The sequence below is a fragment of the Crotalus tigris genome, unplaced genomic scaffold (assembly GCF_016545835.1).
Source record: "Crotalus tigris isolate CLP2741 ecotype Arizona unplaced genomic scaffold, ASM1654583v1 scf7180000018371.15429387391:27106975, whole genome shotgun sequence".
Lineage (NCBI taxonomy): Eukaryota > Metazoa > Chordata > Lepidosauria > Squamata > Viperidae > Crotalus > Crotalus tigris.
Window position 1 is genome coordinate 19,194,169 of NW_024096970.1, and position 19,727 is coordinate 19,213,895.

Sequence of the window (19,727 nt, forward strand, 5' to 3'; positions counted from 1 at the left end):
GTTTCTTTCAAGAACTCCATCTGAAGCCACCACTAAATCTTTCATACCAACAGAGTGTATTCTGACAATCATAAATTATACAGTGTTTTGCTCTGTACCTGAGATCCCGATTTATGGATTATTTAATAGGGATTATGGATTCATTTTGGATTCTTGGATTCATGCTTTTGTGCATGAATCAGGATGATTGCTGCAAGTGCCATATAGGAATCATAAGGATCCTTGCCCCAGAACATACTTTGGTGCTGTTGTACTTTTGGATCTCAAAAAGGTCAGTTACGTGATCATTGTGTCTCATTGTAAGCAGAGTACATACAACTGAGATGTGACCAATCAGACTATAATGTGCAGTTGTGGTTTCACGTAGAAAAATGGTACTATTTATAATATTTCAGATTTATGCTTTTGCACCGTGGCAGCATCAAATATTGTATTTTTTATTTGTGATAATTGGCTTCATGAGGTAACGTAATTATATAGCGGTTTAGCGGACGTCATAAAAACACGAAGAAAATCGTTTGGAACCTCAGATCCACGTTTTGTCCCAAGATGGACCCCAAGGCCGTAGTAAATCACGCCTGTGGTAAGAGTAATCTCCCAGACAGAAGCTGTTACCAGGTGATTTTCTACCTCTCCATTTTCCTTACAGGGAGAGGGGTGTTGCGCGGGTCGTGTTATTATTCCCGTGGCACGCACTCACGCCCGGGCCTGTGAGCAAAGATCCTCCCGCGGGCAACGTCACGGAAGGCAGCGGGCGAGGGAAGCCAAACCACTGGAGGGAGAGCAAGAGCTGCAGACGAAGTTCGGCTTCAGAGAGCGCGCGAGGAGAAGGCGAGCGCTGCGCGAAATCCGAGAGCAGGCAGGTCCGCACCTCGAGAAAGTGCCGGATTGCGGCAGCCGGACTGAGGACGCCTCGGGGGCGCCTGGCCAGGGAAGGAAGGCGAGCCAAGAAGAGCCAGCGAAGGCCCTGGGCTGCTACGGGGAAGGCGCCGGGGTTGGGGAAGAACCGACGCGGCGGCGCTGGGCAGGCAAGCAAGGGTGACTTGCGGTGGGAGGGGGAAGCGAAAGTGCCTCGCGCCACAGGAGCGACAGCCTTGGAACCGGCCTCCGTGGAAGCGGCAGCGAGGCAACTGGCCGGAGAGTTTGCAGGACAAAGAGCTGCCAAGAGTCTTCGAGGGCGGCTTGAGTCACGCGAAGGGCGGCGAGGCGCACCCTGCAAAATGCGAACGAAATGGGACGCCTCCGGCAAAGGAGCGGCCGGGAGCTCGCTGCAGCTGCGGCAGGCACAGCAGCCGAGGTAATCGGAAGCCGGGAGATGCGGCGGCTGCGGGAAACACGGCGCCTGGCCGGGTTCCAGAGGTGGGCGACGTGTGGATCGGCCACGGGGGCACGTGGGTTTCTTCCGAAGGTGATCCGGGCTTCGGGATGAGGAGGAGACGGCAGCGGCGGTTCTGAAGCAATCCGAAGAAATTGCTTGTTTTCTCACCTCTCGAGCAGAAGCGTTTCACTGCCTTTGCTCCGTGGAAACCGGGCGGCTTCGGGAGTATCTGAGCGCCGCTTCTTGAGATTAATTGGGCGTCACGGCTGAGCCACGTGCGGGGGGCAGCGGGAGTGGCGGCGGAAGAAATCGGACTTCTCGCCGCGGGACACCGGAGGGGAGCCGTTTCCTCCTCCTCCTCTTCTTCCTGCACCTTTTCCAGTCTGCGGCTCTTTCTCGCGCCAGTGCCTTCCTTCAGCACCGGCTCCTGACGCGGCGCCAACTCAAAGCTGGGCAATAAAATCTGGTGCTCAGAAAACGGCGCGGAGCTGAGACGGAGGAAACGCGAGCCGGGTTGAAGGCCGCGGGCAGTGGGAGGAAAGACTTTCCCTCGCCCATTTTTCTCTCTCTCTCATCTGATATCCTTCACTCCGACCGTTTCCAAAGAGGAGCGGAAAGGCGGCCAGAGGACCGGGCTGCCTCTTTTCGGTTAGACCGGCGAGGGTGGACTAGCGCGCGCCGCGCCCGGTCTTCCTGCTCGCCGGCCTCACAGCGGGGGGACGGGGGACGGGAGGGGGATAAGCCTTGCAAGGAGGGGCGCTGCGCTGGATTACGAGGAAGCGATGTCTAAAGCCCGAGGCAGAGCTGTGCTTATTCTGAGCCTTCTATTTCTGACAACTTCCCTTGCTGCTGTCAAAGGGCTGCCCTTGAAGAAACAGCGCAGTCCCAATCCGAAAGAAACGGACTACACCTTGGTGGAGGTGAGTGTATGCCTATCCTGCCTTCTTCAGGCAAGCCTCCGCTTAGAGGCTTCCTGACCATTCCACAGCCTTACCTGGGATGCTCTCTGAAAGTTTTGAAGAACATTATAACCTTAGCAAAAGATGAATCAAGACTCTAAAGTCCAGCTGCTGTTACTGCTGGAACATGTTCCCTGTAGCGTCATCTCTGCCCTGAAGGTTCCTGTAAGGTTTATTTTCTCTTCAGTTTTGTGGCCAGAGATGAAGGCAGGAGCCCCTCTGTCTCCTGCTGCTTATTCCTGACCTACAGGCGTCATTCTCTCCCTTTATGACGCCTGTCCTTGTCTTGGCAGGGCATAATTGACCTGTCACAGACAGTGGGTAAATGGTGGCTCCAGTTGGGGAGGGGGGGAGAGCGAGCAGCAGAAGCAGCTGCTGCTGCACCTTCCCTACAGATCCGGAAGGAGGCTGCTATATTTGTTTGCTTGCTTGCTTGCATGTGTGGAATGCATGCCCACCACTGGCCGCAGCATGGGGTGGTCTCTGACTTGTGGTTGGATGTGCTTTTTTTTACTCTTTCATTTCTTTAGCAATTAAGCCCTCTTGTCTCCTACTTTGTCCTTTTCTGAGGTTGCATTTGCAGCACAACACGGGCACTGAACCATTGCCCATTCTGAAAGGGGCTTATTGTGCCCAATGCTTTAACCTTTTGGAGCCATTTTTCCTTTTGAGATGTGCCAGATTATTTTAGTCAGAATTATTTGGGGGGGGGGGAAGATTTGAAAAGAACTTCGAGGAAAGGGAAGGAGAGTGCCCTTTTGCTGGAGAAATGTCTGTTTCTCAAAGAAAATCAAAATAGTATGTATTTATTTTCACTTCAGATTGCAAGAATTCTAACAAGTCTAATCAATCCAGAACTATAAATCAGCCCATTACTATTATAATATTTTTTTTCCTGTTTTCTATTCTTTGTGCTGCCCAAAACCAGTTCTCTCATTCTGAACATTAGTGTGGTTGGCTCTTTTGAACCGTTAAAGCATTTAAATTTGGTAAATGAATGAAAAATTAAATCTATTGCCTACCACCACCACCACCCCAGCCCCCAATAAGAACTAGAAATGCTGTGGTTCTGTATGTTTCTGTTGACTGGAATTATTATCTCCCGTCATAAATGCAAGAGCTTGCATTTCATTTTTTACTATTTTTTTTCCTGTAATATCAACCCAATTGGTAATGTTGCATTCAGCAAATGAATATTGAATATGGCAACTCATTTTAAAGAAAATACATTGCCAGAAGGGAGATATTATGCTTATACCTGGCATTGATTAAGAAATTATCAGATAGTGGCTATTGCCATTTGGGGATTTTTCATTCTTTGGGTCACCTTAATAATGACTGACTTCCCAGGTAACACAATAATATAGATAAAAGAACTGGCTTCAGAACTTTTAATTAGCCAATTTTTCTGCAGAGGTACTTGTGTTCCGCATAGCTTTCTGTTCTAAACACACTCCAATTAGTGGGGAAGGATTGGGCAGAGCAGATTTTGAGATGTTTCTAAAGCAGCAGAGAATGCTCAGGGTCACTCTTAAATCATCAATATATGTTTTGCTGTAGTGTTCTTTCTAAGAGCAGGCCCTAAATGTCTTTATCTAATATTTTCTCTCTTTCCATAGAACTGCAGCTGCAGTTACCAGCTGTTTCCTAAATCTAAACTTTACATAGGCTTTTTTCATACTTTTTCTTCTAGACTGGATACAAACATAGAATCCCCAATAGTTTTCAATGCTGAAATGTTTCTTGCTGCCAAAAGCCATTTAGGTGAGCACTGTTTATTCTGCAGCTGCTGTTTGTGTTTGATACATCTCTTTTTGCTGGCTTTCTGTCCAGCAGCTGCTCCCAGGTGGCGAAGCTTACATTCTTCAGCTGTTGGGCTGCACATGTACAGGAAATTGGGAAAGCATGCTAACCTTTGAAGTCAGCAAAGGGCTTTTTGATCTGGATGTATTGAGGCAAATGGATTGCCATGGATGAAGTGGCTTCCTCATGTTGTCCACCTGGAAGGGCTCCTTTTGTAAGGATATTGCAGTTCACTGTGAATGTCCCAAAAAGCAATAGTTCACTGTCTTCCAGAAGAGGAGAGCTGTAAGAGATCTCTGAACATATTGAGATTAAGAACTGAGGAAAGGGAAGGAATTTCACGAAGCCTATCTCAGCCAGATGCTAAGTTGACATTTTGAATTACAGCCCTACAAGTTAGTCAACCAATAGCTGTCTGTCTGTCTGTCTGTCTATCATCTATCTATCTATCTTATCTTATCTCATGGTGCGTGGTGCTAAATATGATGGCAACAATAGTCCAATATCTTTAGAGGCATCAGACTGAGCTTTATAATAAACCAAAAAAACTTTCATAATAATTCAACATATCAAGAGTTTAATTTGCACCAAGTAGTAGTAACAATATGTCAGTTAACTTCATACGTTGACTGAGAGTATAGAATAATATATTATTTTGCCTGTTGTTTGGACTGGAGTACCCCGATAAAATATCTGAAGAATGAAATCAATTTGTTGTAAGAGGCCCAGTTTGTTTTCAATAGCACTCTCTGTATGTATTAGAACACTTTTAAGTAACTGTGTGTAGTGTGTGACCACAAGGAGTAAGATTATAGCATATTAAAAACCAAAAACTCACAGATTTCATTTGTATTTTTCAGTAATCTTTTGTGTCCCAAATATCTGAAAATTTTGAACCAATATTTGAATATTTTTTATACACATTTTATTGGTTTTTTTAATTTTTACATCAAAGTGCTCAGGAAAACACTGTGGTGAAAGGGTAATCAATCATAACAAAACAAGTCATATATATATAATTAAAATTATTTTTAGTAGTCTGGTTTTATTATGAGGATGTTATGCTTACAACTCTTTCTGCTGAACTTAGAAAACAACACAGCATCAGTCACTAATGAAATTATGTAAACTTTGCAGTGTCTTTTCTTAACACTCTAAAATGTGCTAAGTTTTATATCAGAACTAATTGAAAATCCTATTAAATCCATAGGCAAATTGTCTTGAATTATTCCATTATGGCTGCTAAATAATTTTTTTAAAAGTTTAATGTGTGTGTAATTCAGCCACTATCTACAAGCCAGTTGCACCCATTTTTGCTACTGTTAACTTTTCAAATTTCTGAAAATGGTACCTGGATTCTATCTTCTCTCAAAACTTCTTAGAGAGATGTGCTAAATTGTATTTGTAATGCTTTTGTTCTTGACTGACTGAAGGTATTTTAGTCATGGCAAATAATTCTATGCAAGCATGGCTTCATGGTATTTTTAGCGGAAATTCAGATATCTTAGTTAATCAATATATATATTTTTAATTTGTCTAGTATGCATGTCTATTTCATCATAGATTTGGTGGTTTTTACAGTTGCAAAGATTGAAACCCTGCAGCTATTGATCTTTCTGGCTTTGCTTTTACATTGCAAAAACAATCTATGGCTCTCAGACTGAAATGTTTCCAACTATTTGCTTCCTAGCTTTTTAAAACAGACCTATAGCTAAAGAATATATCTAGGACCTTTTGCCTATAATCTATATTACATGTTGATTATTATTTAATATTATTTTACATTACATGTCAGACTGTTATGAATACTTTTAATAGAAAAAAGTATTAAAGATTGCTTGAAATAAATTTTCTGTCACATTAATCAAAGATCCCAGCCTTTGGGGACATATTATAATTCCAATAGAATATTGTGAACTTTTTTTTTCAGTAGGGAAACTTCCTTGTTACTAGGATTGTCAAACGTCTGGCCCTCATGTCCTCTGTCTAGCAGGTTTAGCCTTAAAATTAAATATTGTCCAGCTTTTTGGTCACCACGATGTAAAAAAGATGTTGAGACTCTAGAAAGAGTACAGAGAAGAGCAACAAAGATGATTAGGGGACTGGAGGCTAAAACATATAAGGAACGGTTGCGAGAATTGGGTATGTCTAGTTTAATGAAGAGAAGGACAAGGGGGGACATGATAGCAGTATTCCAATATCTCAGGGGCTGCCATAAAGAAGAGGGAATTAAGCTATTTTCCAAAGCAGCTGAAGGCAGGACAAGAAGCAACGGGTGGAAACTAATCAAGGAGAGAAGCAACCTAGAACTAAGGAGAAACTTCCTGACAGTGAGAACAATTAATCAGTGGAACAGCCTGCCTCCAGAAGCAGTAAATGCTCCACACTGGAAGTTTTTAAGAAGAGACTGGACAGCCATTTGTCCGAAATGGTGTAGGGTTTCCTGCCCGAGCAGGGGGTTGGACTAGATGACCTCCAAGATCCCTTCCAACTTTACTATTACTATTACTATTTTTATCTTGAGTCTTTGAGGGGAGACTGTTTTCCCAACAGTGGTCATTTAAACTTTCATATATTATGACTTGTATATTGCCTATTTTTTCTTTCTCTAGTCTGTCAACAGACTTGACAGCTTAGATTTACATTATTTAATTTATCTCCTGATTCCATCAATCAGTTTCTATCCAAACCCTTGAAATCCACAATTGCTGTAGTCTGTAGATCACATGAGTCTGTAGTGGAATTTGAAAATTGTTAATTTTATGTTATTGATAGCATAAAATAAAGATTTGTTGGAAAAATACTGTGATTGAAAAATCAGTATTTCTGATGCTGGAAAATATAATTTCATATACTAGTACATGTAGGCCTAAATACATTTTTTGCAGTTTCTCGCTGTGATTTTTGTCAAGGATATCACAGTTAGTGTATCTTGGTTTCCCTCCCCCCACACTTGTCCTCCTTTCTAATTATTCATGTCCTTCTCTGCCTGTTCAGATAGCTGGTAACCCTACTTGTTATAAACTTTAAGTTGTCTTATCTGGAGACCAGAGGGGGTTATTATTCCATTAATTAAGTCAGTGACGTACTTCAAGCAAGTCAAAGTCTGTCTGAGCTGCTTGTGGACTTTGCAAGTTTTGTTTCCCACTGATTTATTAAGCTTCCTCTTCTGCCATCTCCTATTGGTTTAGTGGATATAACTGCAGGTTGAAGATCCCCCTCCAAAACTTGTCTGCCTCTCTCTGAATATAGATAAACAAGCCACATTTCAGTCTGTTTCCTTCTTTCCAAAGAAAGGTCAAAGAGCATAATACAGCCAGGAAGGAAGCAGGTGGTAAAAGTAGCTTTCCTGGTCAAAACAATTAAAAGTAGCATTGAAGCCTTTTGATGGCTAGCCAGAAAGCCTGTTCTCAGTGGTTGGTCACAGCAGTTTTAATCCAGTTAAAAGTGAGAAAGGAACAGTGCCAACTTAATGGAGACTCACTGTGTTTCTGATCTGGGGCCAGAGGGAGCTATTATATATAAGGTTACTGTGGTTTCAACTTTGTATATAATCTCTTCTGCCACCATTCACAATGATCCTCTATTATCAAGGTTTTTCAAATTGTTTTCTGTGGAATATGAGGATTCTATGAATAACTCTCCACACTAGGTTTCCTCAAACACAGCCAATTTCTTTTCACTGGAGATTTGCCTCTTGATCAGGGTTCCAGGAATTTCCTTCCTTCCCCTTCCTTCCTTCCTTCCTTCCTTCCTTCCTTCCTTCCTTCCTTCCTTCCTTCCTTCCTTCTTCCCTTCCCTTCCCTTCCCTTCCCTTCCCTTGCCTTCCTTGATGTTCATACTAGAGTAAAAGAGGGCAGAATCTCAATTTATCTGGAGGATACCTCTGTTCACTGGTGATTAGTCAAAAATTGTTCAGACAGAACTTACATTGTGTTTTTATAGCTTTTTAATTTACCCCCAGTCTCTTCAATAATTAATTTATATATGCATGTTTATATTAAAATGTCCACATTAGGGTCCCATTTGGCAACAGCCTGTCTATTACAATATTCTGTTGTATTTTGAACAAGTGCCCTAAATAATTTAAAAATGGTAAAGTCTGTTAATTGTGCAATTTCTAGAGGAAGTAATTTTTGCATTTGTGGTTCGGACCATAGCAAATCCAGGGGCTATAGGCTAAATCAATAGTCAACACAAACAGAAGAAAGCAATAGCTTTGGGAAACATTTCCACCCTGTTGCCAAGTAAACTACATGGAGATGTCCATGTAGTCATCAGGATTTCGGCTCAAGGAAACCTTTTATCTATTTTGATAACCCAACCTCCTGATGTTAAATAAAGCTTTTTTCTTTTGAGATGTGAAAACTGAGCTTTGCATTTGATCATCCTCTGGGTTAAATCCTGAATTAAGCTAACCAGATTTCAGTGATGCTTTTATACAGTTCAAGCTAATATACCAATTATACCCATTCCTAGGAATGCTGGATTAGGTTAAGATAACACATTTTATTTGGACTTTTTTGTACCTACATGATAGAATGACCAGAAGACAATCTTCATTAAGAACTTTCATGATATGAGGAATTTATTCAGAGGCTTTCAGCCAAGTATCAAGCTCTCATTTTGGTTTCTCTTCATAAATATTTTAATGTAAATTGTGAAAAGGATTCATTATATTTTACGGTAACTAAGGGCCACATTCATTCTTTCTTGCATTCAAGTTAACATACTATCAACTATTGAGGTCTCTTAGGAAAATGAAGTAAAAATGAGAATTAGAGATATTAGAAACAATTTATTTCCACAATTAAAGACACCAGCAAAAAGGTTAGATTTCCCCAAGTCAGAAGGGAAAGAACTGGAGCAATGCAAGGAAGTCTCAGCTGAGCTTTTGAGAAAAGCCCAAGAGCTGAAGTGGAATGGTGTGAAGATATACAGGGGCTGAACGGAGATTATTGCTTTTGTTTTCCTGATTTTTGAAGGGAAAATTGAGGTCTTACTTTGGACATTTTAAACTTCTTTAAGCTATTTTAGTGCTTACACAAAACTTTTCATGCATTTTCTGTCCCTGTAATTAAGTCAGAGGAGAGGGACTGCAAAAAAAGGGACTTGGGGTCTGGTCTGCAGGGTGCCTCTCCCTGAGTTAACGGAAGAGGCTTTTTTTGTTGATACTTCCTAGTAACTAATCTCTTTTCTAGAAAGCTTTGCACCAGATGAGGCACAGACCTTGATCACTGTTGCTTGTCAGGGAGAGAGATGATAGAGTCCAACCACCCAAATAAACAGAACCAAACAGATGGAACCTTTTCTTTTAATTTTGGTATCTGAGATTCAATGTACCCTGTCTGAAGAACCTGGTCTCAGGGCTGACAGAAATAAAAGTATTATTATTATTATTAGGTTTCCCAGTTTCACTAAACGTAAAAGAAGCTGGGCGGAGCATTGATTTTGTTGGAGCAATGGAGCTGAAAGAAATAACAGTTTGTCTTTTCTTCATTTGCTGTTTTAATGGTCAAAACCTGTGCTTTTCTCCTGTTCTCGGTGGGCCTTATCTGGTAATTAGACCCCAAAAATCCCACTATTCAGCCTTGAAGTGCTTTGTAAGCCTTGATTAGAAGGATATCTCTGCCAAATTGAGCAATCACATTTCTTTCAGTCTTAAAACTGAAATTTGCTTTGGGGATCAGAAATATTACCACAAGCCCTTTTGCCAGTGCTGGTCCCACTCCTTAATAAAAACATCAGCGACCAGCAATCTTTCTGCTGTTTTCTCTCATTTTCACTGTGGGAGAGGAAGACAGGCTCCAGGGCTTTGATGTGCAGCCCTTGTAAATCCATCGATGATGCCTTATATGTGCGCTCATGTGAGTCCCAACCAGCTCCAGCTCCTTTGAAGTGCTCCAGTGACCAAGATGAAAGTAGTGGAGGGGGAAGAGTCTTTCAAAAGCCATCAAGCCCTAATTGCAGGTAATAGAGCCTCTTGGTATCCCATATGGAGGAAGGGGGAGCATCCCCAGTTTCTCTAATCCTGCAGCTAAATTCTGGGCTCCTGCAGTGAAAGGAAGTAGCCTACAGAGAACAAGACTTGGGGAACGCAAGCTGAACATTGGGAAATAGCTCCTTGCAGTAAGTTATGGTGGGCCTGCAGAAATAGTCTTTCAAAGAAAGTTTGGGACAGGCTTCCATATTGTGGCAATGGTGCTTCAGGAGGTGTAGTCTAACACATGTGGAAGATTCCAGACTTTGGAAGACTGATTCAAAAAGATCATTGGTAAAAATCACTACAGTGCATGTTAGCTTGCATGTAAATCATTCCCATATTACGTTCTTTGGAGTGTTTATATTAATTAATTTTCCAATTCACAGCCAACGCCCATATTTTTTCATTTGTAATCATAGAACTGGAAAAAAAAATACTCCAGTGAGTTGAATTCCATCTTTTATAATGCTGCAGAATATAAAGTATGGAAAGAAGTGCATTAACTGTTTGAAACAGTATAATCAGGAGCCCAGAATTAAGTTATTTTCATTGCCCTGATTTCTTTGAAGTTTCTCTGAAACTTTTAAACATTTTGTGTTATTTTAATGAGGGACTACTGATAATCAAGAAACTGACAGTTAGTTGGGATGTGATTGCTATTCATGATTACAATTTTTAAGTAACTAGTGAGTCAATTTGTTTGCTTAGATTTTCTGCAAAATACATGCTCCTAATTTCATCGTGGTCTGAATGTGCAATTGGCGACATTGTAGGATAAGGCTTTTCCAACAGTAAAGTCTGGAGAATATAGTTCTTCTTGAGTGACCATCATCAGAGCCTGCTCTATCTTGTCTTATATGCAAGGAAAGGGCTTGAGCATCATAGGTGTTGTAGTCTAACATGTCTGGTGGGATAAGTGAAAGCTGGATCTTCATCAGGCAGTAGGACTACAACTAACTTTCATTTTAGATTGCCACATCACCCGATGTTTCTTCATTCAAAGAAGAAATACCACAGCCACACAGGATGCAGAACTTGAGGCTGAATGGACAGGTGATACCAGATCAACACAAACACCATTGGCCATTGCAACAGGCTTCAAAGAACCAGTTGGCATCACTCCAGCCTGCGGAAATACTCTCCGAAGAGAAAACACCTTTTGTACTGGACTTACAAAGCCTGACAGGCTTAGCCAATGTGGATCTGAATGCCCAGAATCCAAACATACAGGTAGGCTAAAACTGTTCTTACTTTTAAAAAAAAAAAGTTTTATTAATTTTTCAAATTTTAACATCCAGATACTTAGGAAGCAGCGTGGTGCTAGAGAAATCAGTCAATAACAAAATCATTCATATATATCTCAGGTTACATCAATAACATTCCCTCACTGTTTCCCGCAAATATTATATCATATTCATGATAATAAGTTTCTAAGTAGGTTCAATCAATCAATACATTTATCAATAGTATTTTACTTATATATATCCAAGTCCTGTTTAGAGGTTTTATTTAATTCCAATTTATATATTCCAATTTAGCCTTTTATAACCAATGTTTAAACTTGATTTCCCTCATTTCATTATAATATAATTAACATAACTAAAATACACATATTATTTCAAAATTTACCTTCTTTATAGACAAATATATTCTGATTCTCATTCTAATAACTCCTCCTTTAATAACAATATATCTTTCATTATCACAAATCTTTCCATATAACAATTAAAGTTATAGTCTAACAGTTAATTTTAACTGCCATTATAAATCTAAGTGCTAAATATTAAAAAAAACCCGTTATCTCTAAAAAGCTGCTTTACCCATTAAGTAAATTTCTAATTCCCATTTTTAAATCTGGCTTTCCTTTTGTGCCAAGTAGGTTTCCATGCCAGTACCTCTAAAACTTCGGATGTATCTCCCTTCATTCCTACACCTGTTGTTTGAATCAAGGGAGAACCTCCAGTTATCAGTCTTTCAAAAGAACTGGCCCCTTTGTAATTGTTTTTTTTTTTTTTTTATTAAAAGTTTTATAAATTTTACAAAAAAGAAAAAAGAATACAAAACAAGAGACAACATATACAAAAAATTAAAACTAAACAATACATATTAAAAAAAAAAAAAAACCCCACCCCTCCCAAAAACCCCCCCCTCCCTTCCCCCCCCCTGAGCTTCCCAGAGCAGAATATAGGCTTAAAAAGTAAAAATAAAAATTAAATTAAGAACTTTATATTTATATATATAAAAAGATTATCTATAATATATATAAAAATAAAACTTATGAAAAAACTATATAATATTTTTGTATACCCAATCTAAATTGTATAAATTTTATCCATTTATCCCAAACAGCAAGAAACTTCTCTTGCGTTTGTTGCTTTAAGAAAGCCGAAATCTTTGCCATTTCCGCCAGATAAGCTACTTTAAGAAACCATTCCTGCAATGTAGGCAAGGATTCCTTCTTCCAATATTGTCCTACTAACAGCCTAGCGGCTGTAATCAAATTTAACATCAATACAACCTCCTTTGTATCACAATCTGTAACAATACCTAACAAAAATAATTGCGGAGTAAATTTTACCCTCCTTCTAAAAATTCTCTGGATATTCCACCATACTTTGATCCAAAATGCTTTTATCTCTCTGCATGACCACCAAATATGATAATAGGAAGCCTCCTTATAACCACATCTCCAACATTTGGGTTGCACGTCAGGGTACATATAAGACATTTTTTGTGGATCAAGGTGCCATCTATAAAACATTTTATAAAAATTCTCCCTTAAATTCTGTGCTTGTGTAAATTTGACATTTCTCACCCAAATTTTTTCCCAGGTGTCCAATGAAACTGGCTCACCAAAATTCTGCGCCCATCTTATCATACAATCTTTAATTAGTTCCGTTTCTGAATCCAATTCAACTAAAACCGCATAAATTCTCTTAATGTGGGTTTGTCTTGAATCCTTCACTTGCTTAATAAGATTTTCATCTTCTCTAAGAAAACCCACCTTACAATCCATCTTCCATCTGTCTAATAATTGCCTATATTGGAACCAAGAATAAATAAAGTTTTCTTGTGCTAACTCTTCCCGTGATTTTAATTGCCAGTTTTGTCCATCCCATTTAAGTAACTGTCTGTAGGACACCATATCCATTTTAACCCCTCTTTTTATTGCTTCTATCGCATGCCAAGGTATAGCCCATAATGGTACTTTGAAATCACTTTTATAATATTTTCTCCAAATCCTAAGTAAAGAGATTCTTAAGATATGAGATTTAAAAGTCCAATCCATTTTTTTATTGAATATTAAATAGGCATGCCACCCATAAAGTAAGTCCCATCCCTCTAGATAAAGTATCTCAGAGTTTGTCAAATTTACCCAATCACTGATTAGTGTTAAAACCACCGCATCATAATATAATTTCAAATTTGGTACCTTAAGTCCACCCCTAATAATTCAAATCTCCATGTTTGGTTTAGGGTATTTATAGTCGGTAAAACTGTTCTTACTTGACTAGCCACAGACACATCAAAAGTGGAAGAATCCTTTGTATCTCTCTCCCTTTCTCTCTCTCCCTCCCTCCTCTTTTCTATAGGCTTCATTTTTTTCTCCCCATTAACTCAATTGAAGTGAGTGAGCATGAGAACTGTTAACTGCCCTAAAACAATCCGGTGGTTTTCATGGGGGATAGCAAAATTGCTTCTAATATCCCCAAAAAAGAATGACTGTGAAATATATAATTTTGTTTATTGACTTTTTTTAGATTAAATTTTTACTATGGTCTTTAAGATTATTTCAATAAATAAATAATAGCAATAGCACTTAGACTTATATACCGCTTCACAATGCTTTACAGCCTTCTCTAAGCAGTTTACAGAGTCAGCATATTGTCCCTAACAATCTGGGTCCTCATTTTACTGACCTCGGAAGGATGGAAGGCTGAGTCAAACTTGAGCCAGTGAGATTTGAACTGCTGGCAGCCGGCAGTCAGCAGAAGTAACCTGCAGTACTGCATTCTAACCACTGCGCCACCAAGGTAATGTGAAAATCAAATTGAAAACTATGAGATCGATATTAATTGCATGAATGTTGGAGCCATACATAGAATAGTGTAGTATTAATCTACTTCTAAAGATGTTTGTTATAGTTTTACATCATTTAATACAATAAAGATTAAAAAGATATTAAAAGGTAATACAAGCTCATGACTATAACCTTTATCTAAACTATTTAATCAGATCTTACATTATTTAGAGTGAGAAAGGGAAGAAAAGAAGAAAAAATGTGATATTGTTTATCTTTCCTTAACTGGTATCTCAACTTAATGGACCAATATTTTCAGAGTTAATAATACAAATTTAACAACTATGAGTGCCAGCTAAATAAATGAGCTTATTAGAGCGCTGGTGGCCAGTGGTTAAAATGCAGTACTGCAGGCTACTTCTGCTGACTGCCGGCTGCCAGCAGTTTAGCGGTTCAAGTGTCACCGGCTCAAGGTTGACTCAGCCTTCCATCCTTCCGAGGTCAGTAAAATGAGGACCCAGATTGTTCGGGGCAATAGGCTGATTCTGTAAACCACTTAGAGAGTACTGTAAAGACATAGTCTAAGTGCTGTTGCTATTATTGAGTTGTCCCTCCAAATAAGTACAAAGCAGAACCGTATTATATTTGTATACACAATAGGGAAAATTATATTCAAAACGGCATAAGAGAAGGACTTTATTTACTTTCCTGTACCTCTGTCTACTTAATTGAACTCAAATACTAAAATAAGGGTATAAAGAATCTTGGAGCTGTGAGATAGAGTTCCTAGTCCAGTTTCCAAGATACAGTGCATATGAGTTATATTAATTCAATCGTTGCTGTATACAGTTAATTAATGTGTGTCTTACAGAATAAGATTGTTTTTATGTTTCTCCATTTCTGTCATTCATTGACTCATTTGTTTTACAAGAAAGAAGTTAAAAAGGTATGTTCACATTCAGTTGACTAATTTCCCTGAAAATGTTTAGAATGTATGTTTCTTTTCATTCACTCTGAATGTTAGATAAACAGCAAGCTGGATAAATACTGATAAATATTAGAAGATATATTTTGTGTAAATCATTTTGATAAAGGCACTGGGCTACACACTGTAAGATTTTGAGCCCTATCTTATGCACAAAGCTGGGTCAGTGACTTTGGGCTAGTTACTCCTTCCAAGTGACTTTGGGCTAGTTACTCCTTCCAAGTGACTTTGGGCTAGTTACTAAGCTAATTTGGTCTAGTGGTTAAAGCACCAGGCTAAAAATCAGGCAACTGAGTTCTAGTCCCGCCTTAGGCATGAAAGCCAGCTGGATGACTTTAGGCCAGCAACTAGGGTGACAAGCCAGTTGGCTGGTCAATTCCTGCTGCTGTCAATGAATCAACACTTGGATGATCTAAAAAGTGGAAGCAGACCTTGTAGTTGTGGAAAAAAATGCTAAAAGAAGATTCTTTCTAAGCCCTATGAAGAATTCATGGGCAAACCACTTCCAAAAAAATGTTGCCAAGAAAACCACATTGTCTTGTCCATGTAGCTGTTAGGAGTCAAGACTTAGTAAACGGCACAAATTATTTTATTTGCTGTGTAGCAGGTAGAGGTTGAATATTGTACCACTTATAGAATATGGTAAGAACTATCAGGTCCCATTTTTAATTTAAAAACTTTCTGTGTCTGCCTCTTTTTTACTACCTTGTGGCTCTGAAAGTCTATTCTAAAATCATTCATTGCCTGACATTGCACATAAGAGCATTTTAACTTTGGAATTGTTGTTGTTCAGTTGCTAAGTTGTGTCCGAGTCTTCACAACCCCATGGACTATAGCACACCAGGCTTCCTATCCTCCACTGTCTTCCAGAGTTTCCCAAATTCATGTTCATTTTGTAGAGTAGGCAAAACTTAGTGATACTCACTGATGAAATATGTTTAGTTCTTCTAACTCATTATAAAATGGTGATAGATACATTTATCATTATTAAATACTGATGGCTGAGAACAGGTTTAAATATTAGGGCTCTTCAAAGTTCTTGAAAGGAAGGCCTCAGTGCATGGGAGCAAATTCAAAGCAACCTCTATCAAATACCTAAAGTAATTATTTCTCTTTCTTTTAAGAGTTCAAGAAAAAATGCTTTATATACAGTCCTGCATATTCCAAAGGAACTCTTTCAAATAATTTGTTAAATCTTATTTGTTACTTACGTTATTTTAATGTTTTTACAAGAATTGTGCTAGATCACATCCAAAGCTTATGTGATTTATCATGTTATTTTCACAGTAGTGAAAATAAAGATGCCTATCTTCATGCTGCCTGCCTATAAATAATAATAATAAAGTTGGAAGTGATCTTGGAGGTCATCTAGTCCAACCCCCTGCTCAGTCAGGAAACCCTATACCATTTCAGACAAATGGCTGTCCAGTCTCTTCTTAAAAACTTCCAGTGTTGGAGCATTCACCGCTTCTGGAGGCAGGTTGTTCCACTGGTTAATTGTTCTAACTGTCAGGAAATTTCTCCTTAGTTCTAGGTTGCTTCTCTCCTTGATTAGTTTCCATCCGTTGCTTCTTGTCCTGCCTTCAGATGCTTTGGAGAATAGTTTGACTCCCTCTTCTTTGTGGCAGTCCCTGAGATATTGGAACACTGCTATCATGTCCCTCGTCCTTCTCTTTGTTAAACTAGACATACCCAATTCCAGCAACCGTTCCTTATATGTTTTAACCTCCAGTCCCCTGATCATTTTTGTTGCTCTTCTCTGTACTTTTTCTAGAGTCTCAACATTTTTTTAAATTGTGGTAGCCAAAACTGGATGCAGTATTCCGAGTGTGGCTTACCAAGGCATTGTAAAATGGTATTAATACTTCACGTAATCTTGATTCTATCCCTCTTTTAATGCAGCCCAGCACTGTGTTAGTTTTTTTGGCAGCTACAGCACACTACTGGCTCATATTTAAGTGATTGTCCATTAGGACTCCGAGATCCCTCTCACAGTTACTACTATTGAGCAAGGTACCCCCTATACCAGTGATGGCGAACCTTTTAGAGACCGAGTGCCCAAACTGCAACCCCAAACTCACTTATGTATCGTCGGGTGCCAGGTGGGCATGGTCCATTGGGTGGGCATGGCTACGGTGGTAATGACAGACTGGGTGGGACTAAAAAATTCAGTCAGTTCCAACTTTGCGAGATCTTTTTTTTTCTGTGAGAAGTTGAAATTGATTGATTGATTGACCCTTTTTTTTTTTTTTTGCACATGGAGGGGAGAGGCCTAAAGCGAAAAGATTTTATAAAACCCAGCTGAAGACCTAGGATTGGGTCTCTGGCACGCATGCCATAGGTTCGCCACCACGGCCCTATACTATACCTGTACATTTGTTTTTTCTTGCCTAAATGTAGAACCTTACTTTTTTCACCATTGAATTTCATTTTGTTAGATAGTGCCCAGTGTTCAAGTCTGTCCAGATCCTCCTGTATCTTAAGCCTGTCTTCTAGAGTGTTTGCTATTCCTGCCAGCTTGGTGTCGTCTGCAAATTTGATGAGTTCCCCATCTATCCCCTCGTCCAAATCGTTGAAGATGTTGAAGAGCACTGGGCCCAGAACAGAGCCCCGAGGCACCCCACTACACACTTCCCTCCGTGTAGATGCGGCTCCATTGAGGACCACACACTGAGTATGGCCGGTCAGCCAGCTACGAATCCATCTGGTGGTGATGCTGTCTAACCCACATTTTTCTATCTTATCAAGTAGTAGGTTGTGATCTATTTTATCAAATGCCTTATTGAAGTCCAAGTAAATTATATCCACAGCATTCCTCTGATCTACTAATTTTGTCACTTGGTCAAAGAATGCAATAAGATTTGTCTGGCATGATCTGTTTTTGACAAACCCATGTTGGCTTTTAGTAATGACTTTGTTTGCTTCTAGGTGTTTGCTGATTCGTTATTTGATTATCTTTTCCAGAATCTTCCCAGGTATTGAGGTCAAGCTGATAGGTCTGTAATTTCCTGGATCCATTTTTTTTCTTTTTTTGAAGATGGGAACTACATCAACTCTTTTCCAGTCCTCTGGTAGTTCCCCAGTGCTCCAGGATCTTTGAAAAATATAGTTCAGTGGTTCTGAGATCACATCTGCCAGTTCCTTGAGAACCTTGAGGTATAATCCATCTGGTCCTGGTGATTTGAACTCGTCTAGGCTGGACAGGTGCTCACTTACCATTTTCTTGCCTATCTTAACTTGTGTTTCTATTCTGTTTTTTATGACACTATTTTTGATAGGTTGGTCTGTTTTTTCCCTTTGTGTAAAAACAGATGCAAAAAATGAGTTAAATAGTTCTGCTTTCTCCCTATTGCTTGTCACCTTCTTGCCACATTCACCCACTAATGGACCAATCATTTCCTTCACCTTTTTCTTGTTTTTTACATGTTGAAAGAAGCTTTTTTGGTTATTTTTGACTTTGATCGCAAGCCATAGTTCATTATGAGTCTTAGCTTTCCTCACTTCATCTTTGCAGGCTTGGGCTATTTGCTGATATTCTGATTTAGTTATGTGCCCCTCTTTCCACTTTCTATATTTGTCCTTTTTATACTGAGGATAATTCATAGTTATTGTGGTTTGTAGCCATGGATAGCCTTATTTTCTATTAATGTGCTTGGCCCTCCTTTTAAAGCTGTAATGGTCGTATCTATCATTATATTCATAACAAGATACCTTTCTTAACTATGCAGTTTGCAAATGGCTATCTTCTCTGAATGTTTCACCGTGGAGCTTTACTGGATGATTCCAGATTCAAAAGCTATGAAAGAAAGAGGGAAAGAAACATTATCACATTCACACAATCCATAATTTATATCCCTCAAATAAAGGTAAAGGTTTCCCCTATCCAGTCATGTCTGAGTCTAGGGGTGGTGCTCATTTCCATTTCTTAGCCGAGGGAGACAGCATTGTCTGAAGACATTTCCATGTGACTACATGACTATATGCCGAGGTGCACTGAAGTGGTACCAATTTATCTACTTGCATTTGCATGGTTTCAGACTGCTAGATGAGCAGGAGCTGGGGCAAGGATGGGAGTTCACTCTGTCATGTGGTGCTCGGGTGTTAGACCTGAGCTGTCAGATTTCCAGTTGACAAACTCAATGTCTTTAACCACTGAGCCATTGCTCCCCCCATCCCTCAAATAGTTATGCTTAAATAGAAATAGAAAATATGCAAATAGAGCAGTGGTGGCGAACCTATGACACGGGTGCCAGAGGCGGCACTCAGAGCCCTCTCTGTGGGCATGCGCGCCGTCGCCCCAGTCCTAGGCCTTCAGCTGGGTTTTATAAAACCTTTTCGCTTTAGGCCTCTGCTGCCGTGTGCAAAAAAAAAAAAGGTTCAATCAGTCAATTTCAACTTCTCGCGGGAAAAAAAGATCTTGCAAAGTTGGAATTGATTGATTGAACTTTTTAGTCCCACCCAGTCGGCCATTACCACCGCAGCCACACTCAGCCAGTGGGCCACACCCACCCGGCACTCGACGATGCATAAGTGGGTTTTGGGTTGCAGTTTGGGCACTCAGTCTCTAAAATGTCCGCCATCACTGAAATAGAGTTTGAAAATTAATTCAGGTGGAAAGAGAATAAGTGAGTATGAAGAATAGTTTGAAAAAGCAGAGA

General features: G+C 39.7%; 1 protein-coding gene across 6 annotated transcripts in view; it reads left to right on the top strand.

Moving 5' to 3' along the window:
- The first annotated feature begins 757 nt into the window (after nucleotides 1–757).
- The window catches only part of ISM2 (isthmin 2), a 29,173-nt gene continuing 10,203 nt past the window's right edge, over nucleotides 758–19,727 (top strand). For 3 of the 6 annotated variants that reach the window (XR_005557715.1, XR_005557716.1, XM_039351608.1), the window contains exons 1-2: nucleotides 758–2,238; nucleotides 11,033–11,293. Coding sequence is in view for 4 of the 6 variants with exons in the window: in XM_039351608.1 (XP_039207542.1) it covers nucleotides 2,101–2,238; nucleotides 11,033–11,293 (399 nt within the window). In the remaining 2 variants the exon portion in view is untranslated. Of the gene's footprint in view, nucleotides 2,239–6,478; nucleotides 10,051–11,032; nucleotides 11,294–19,727 lie in introns of those variants that run through there. The other 3 variants (XM_039351611.1, XM_039351610.1, XM_039351609.1) reach the window with 3 other exon arrangements.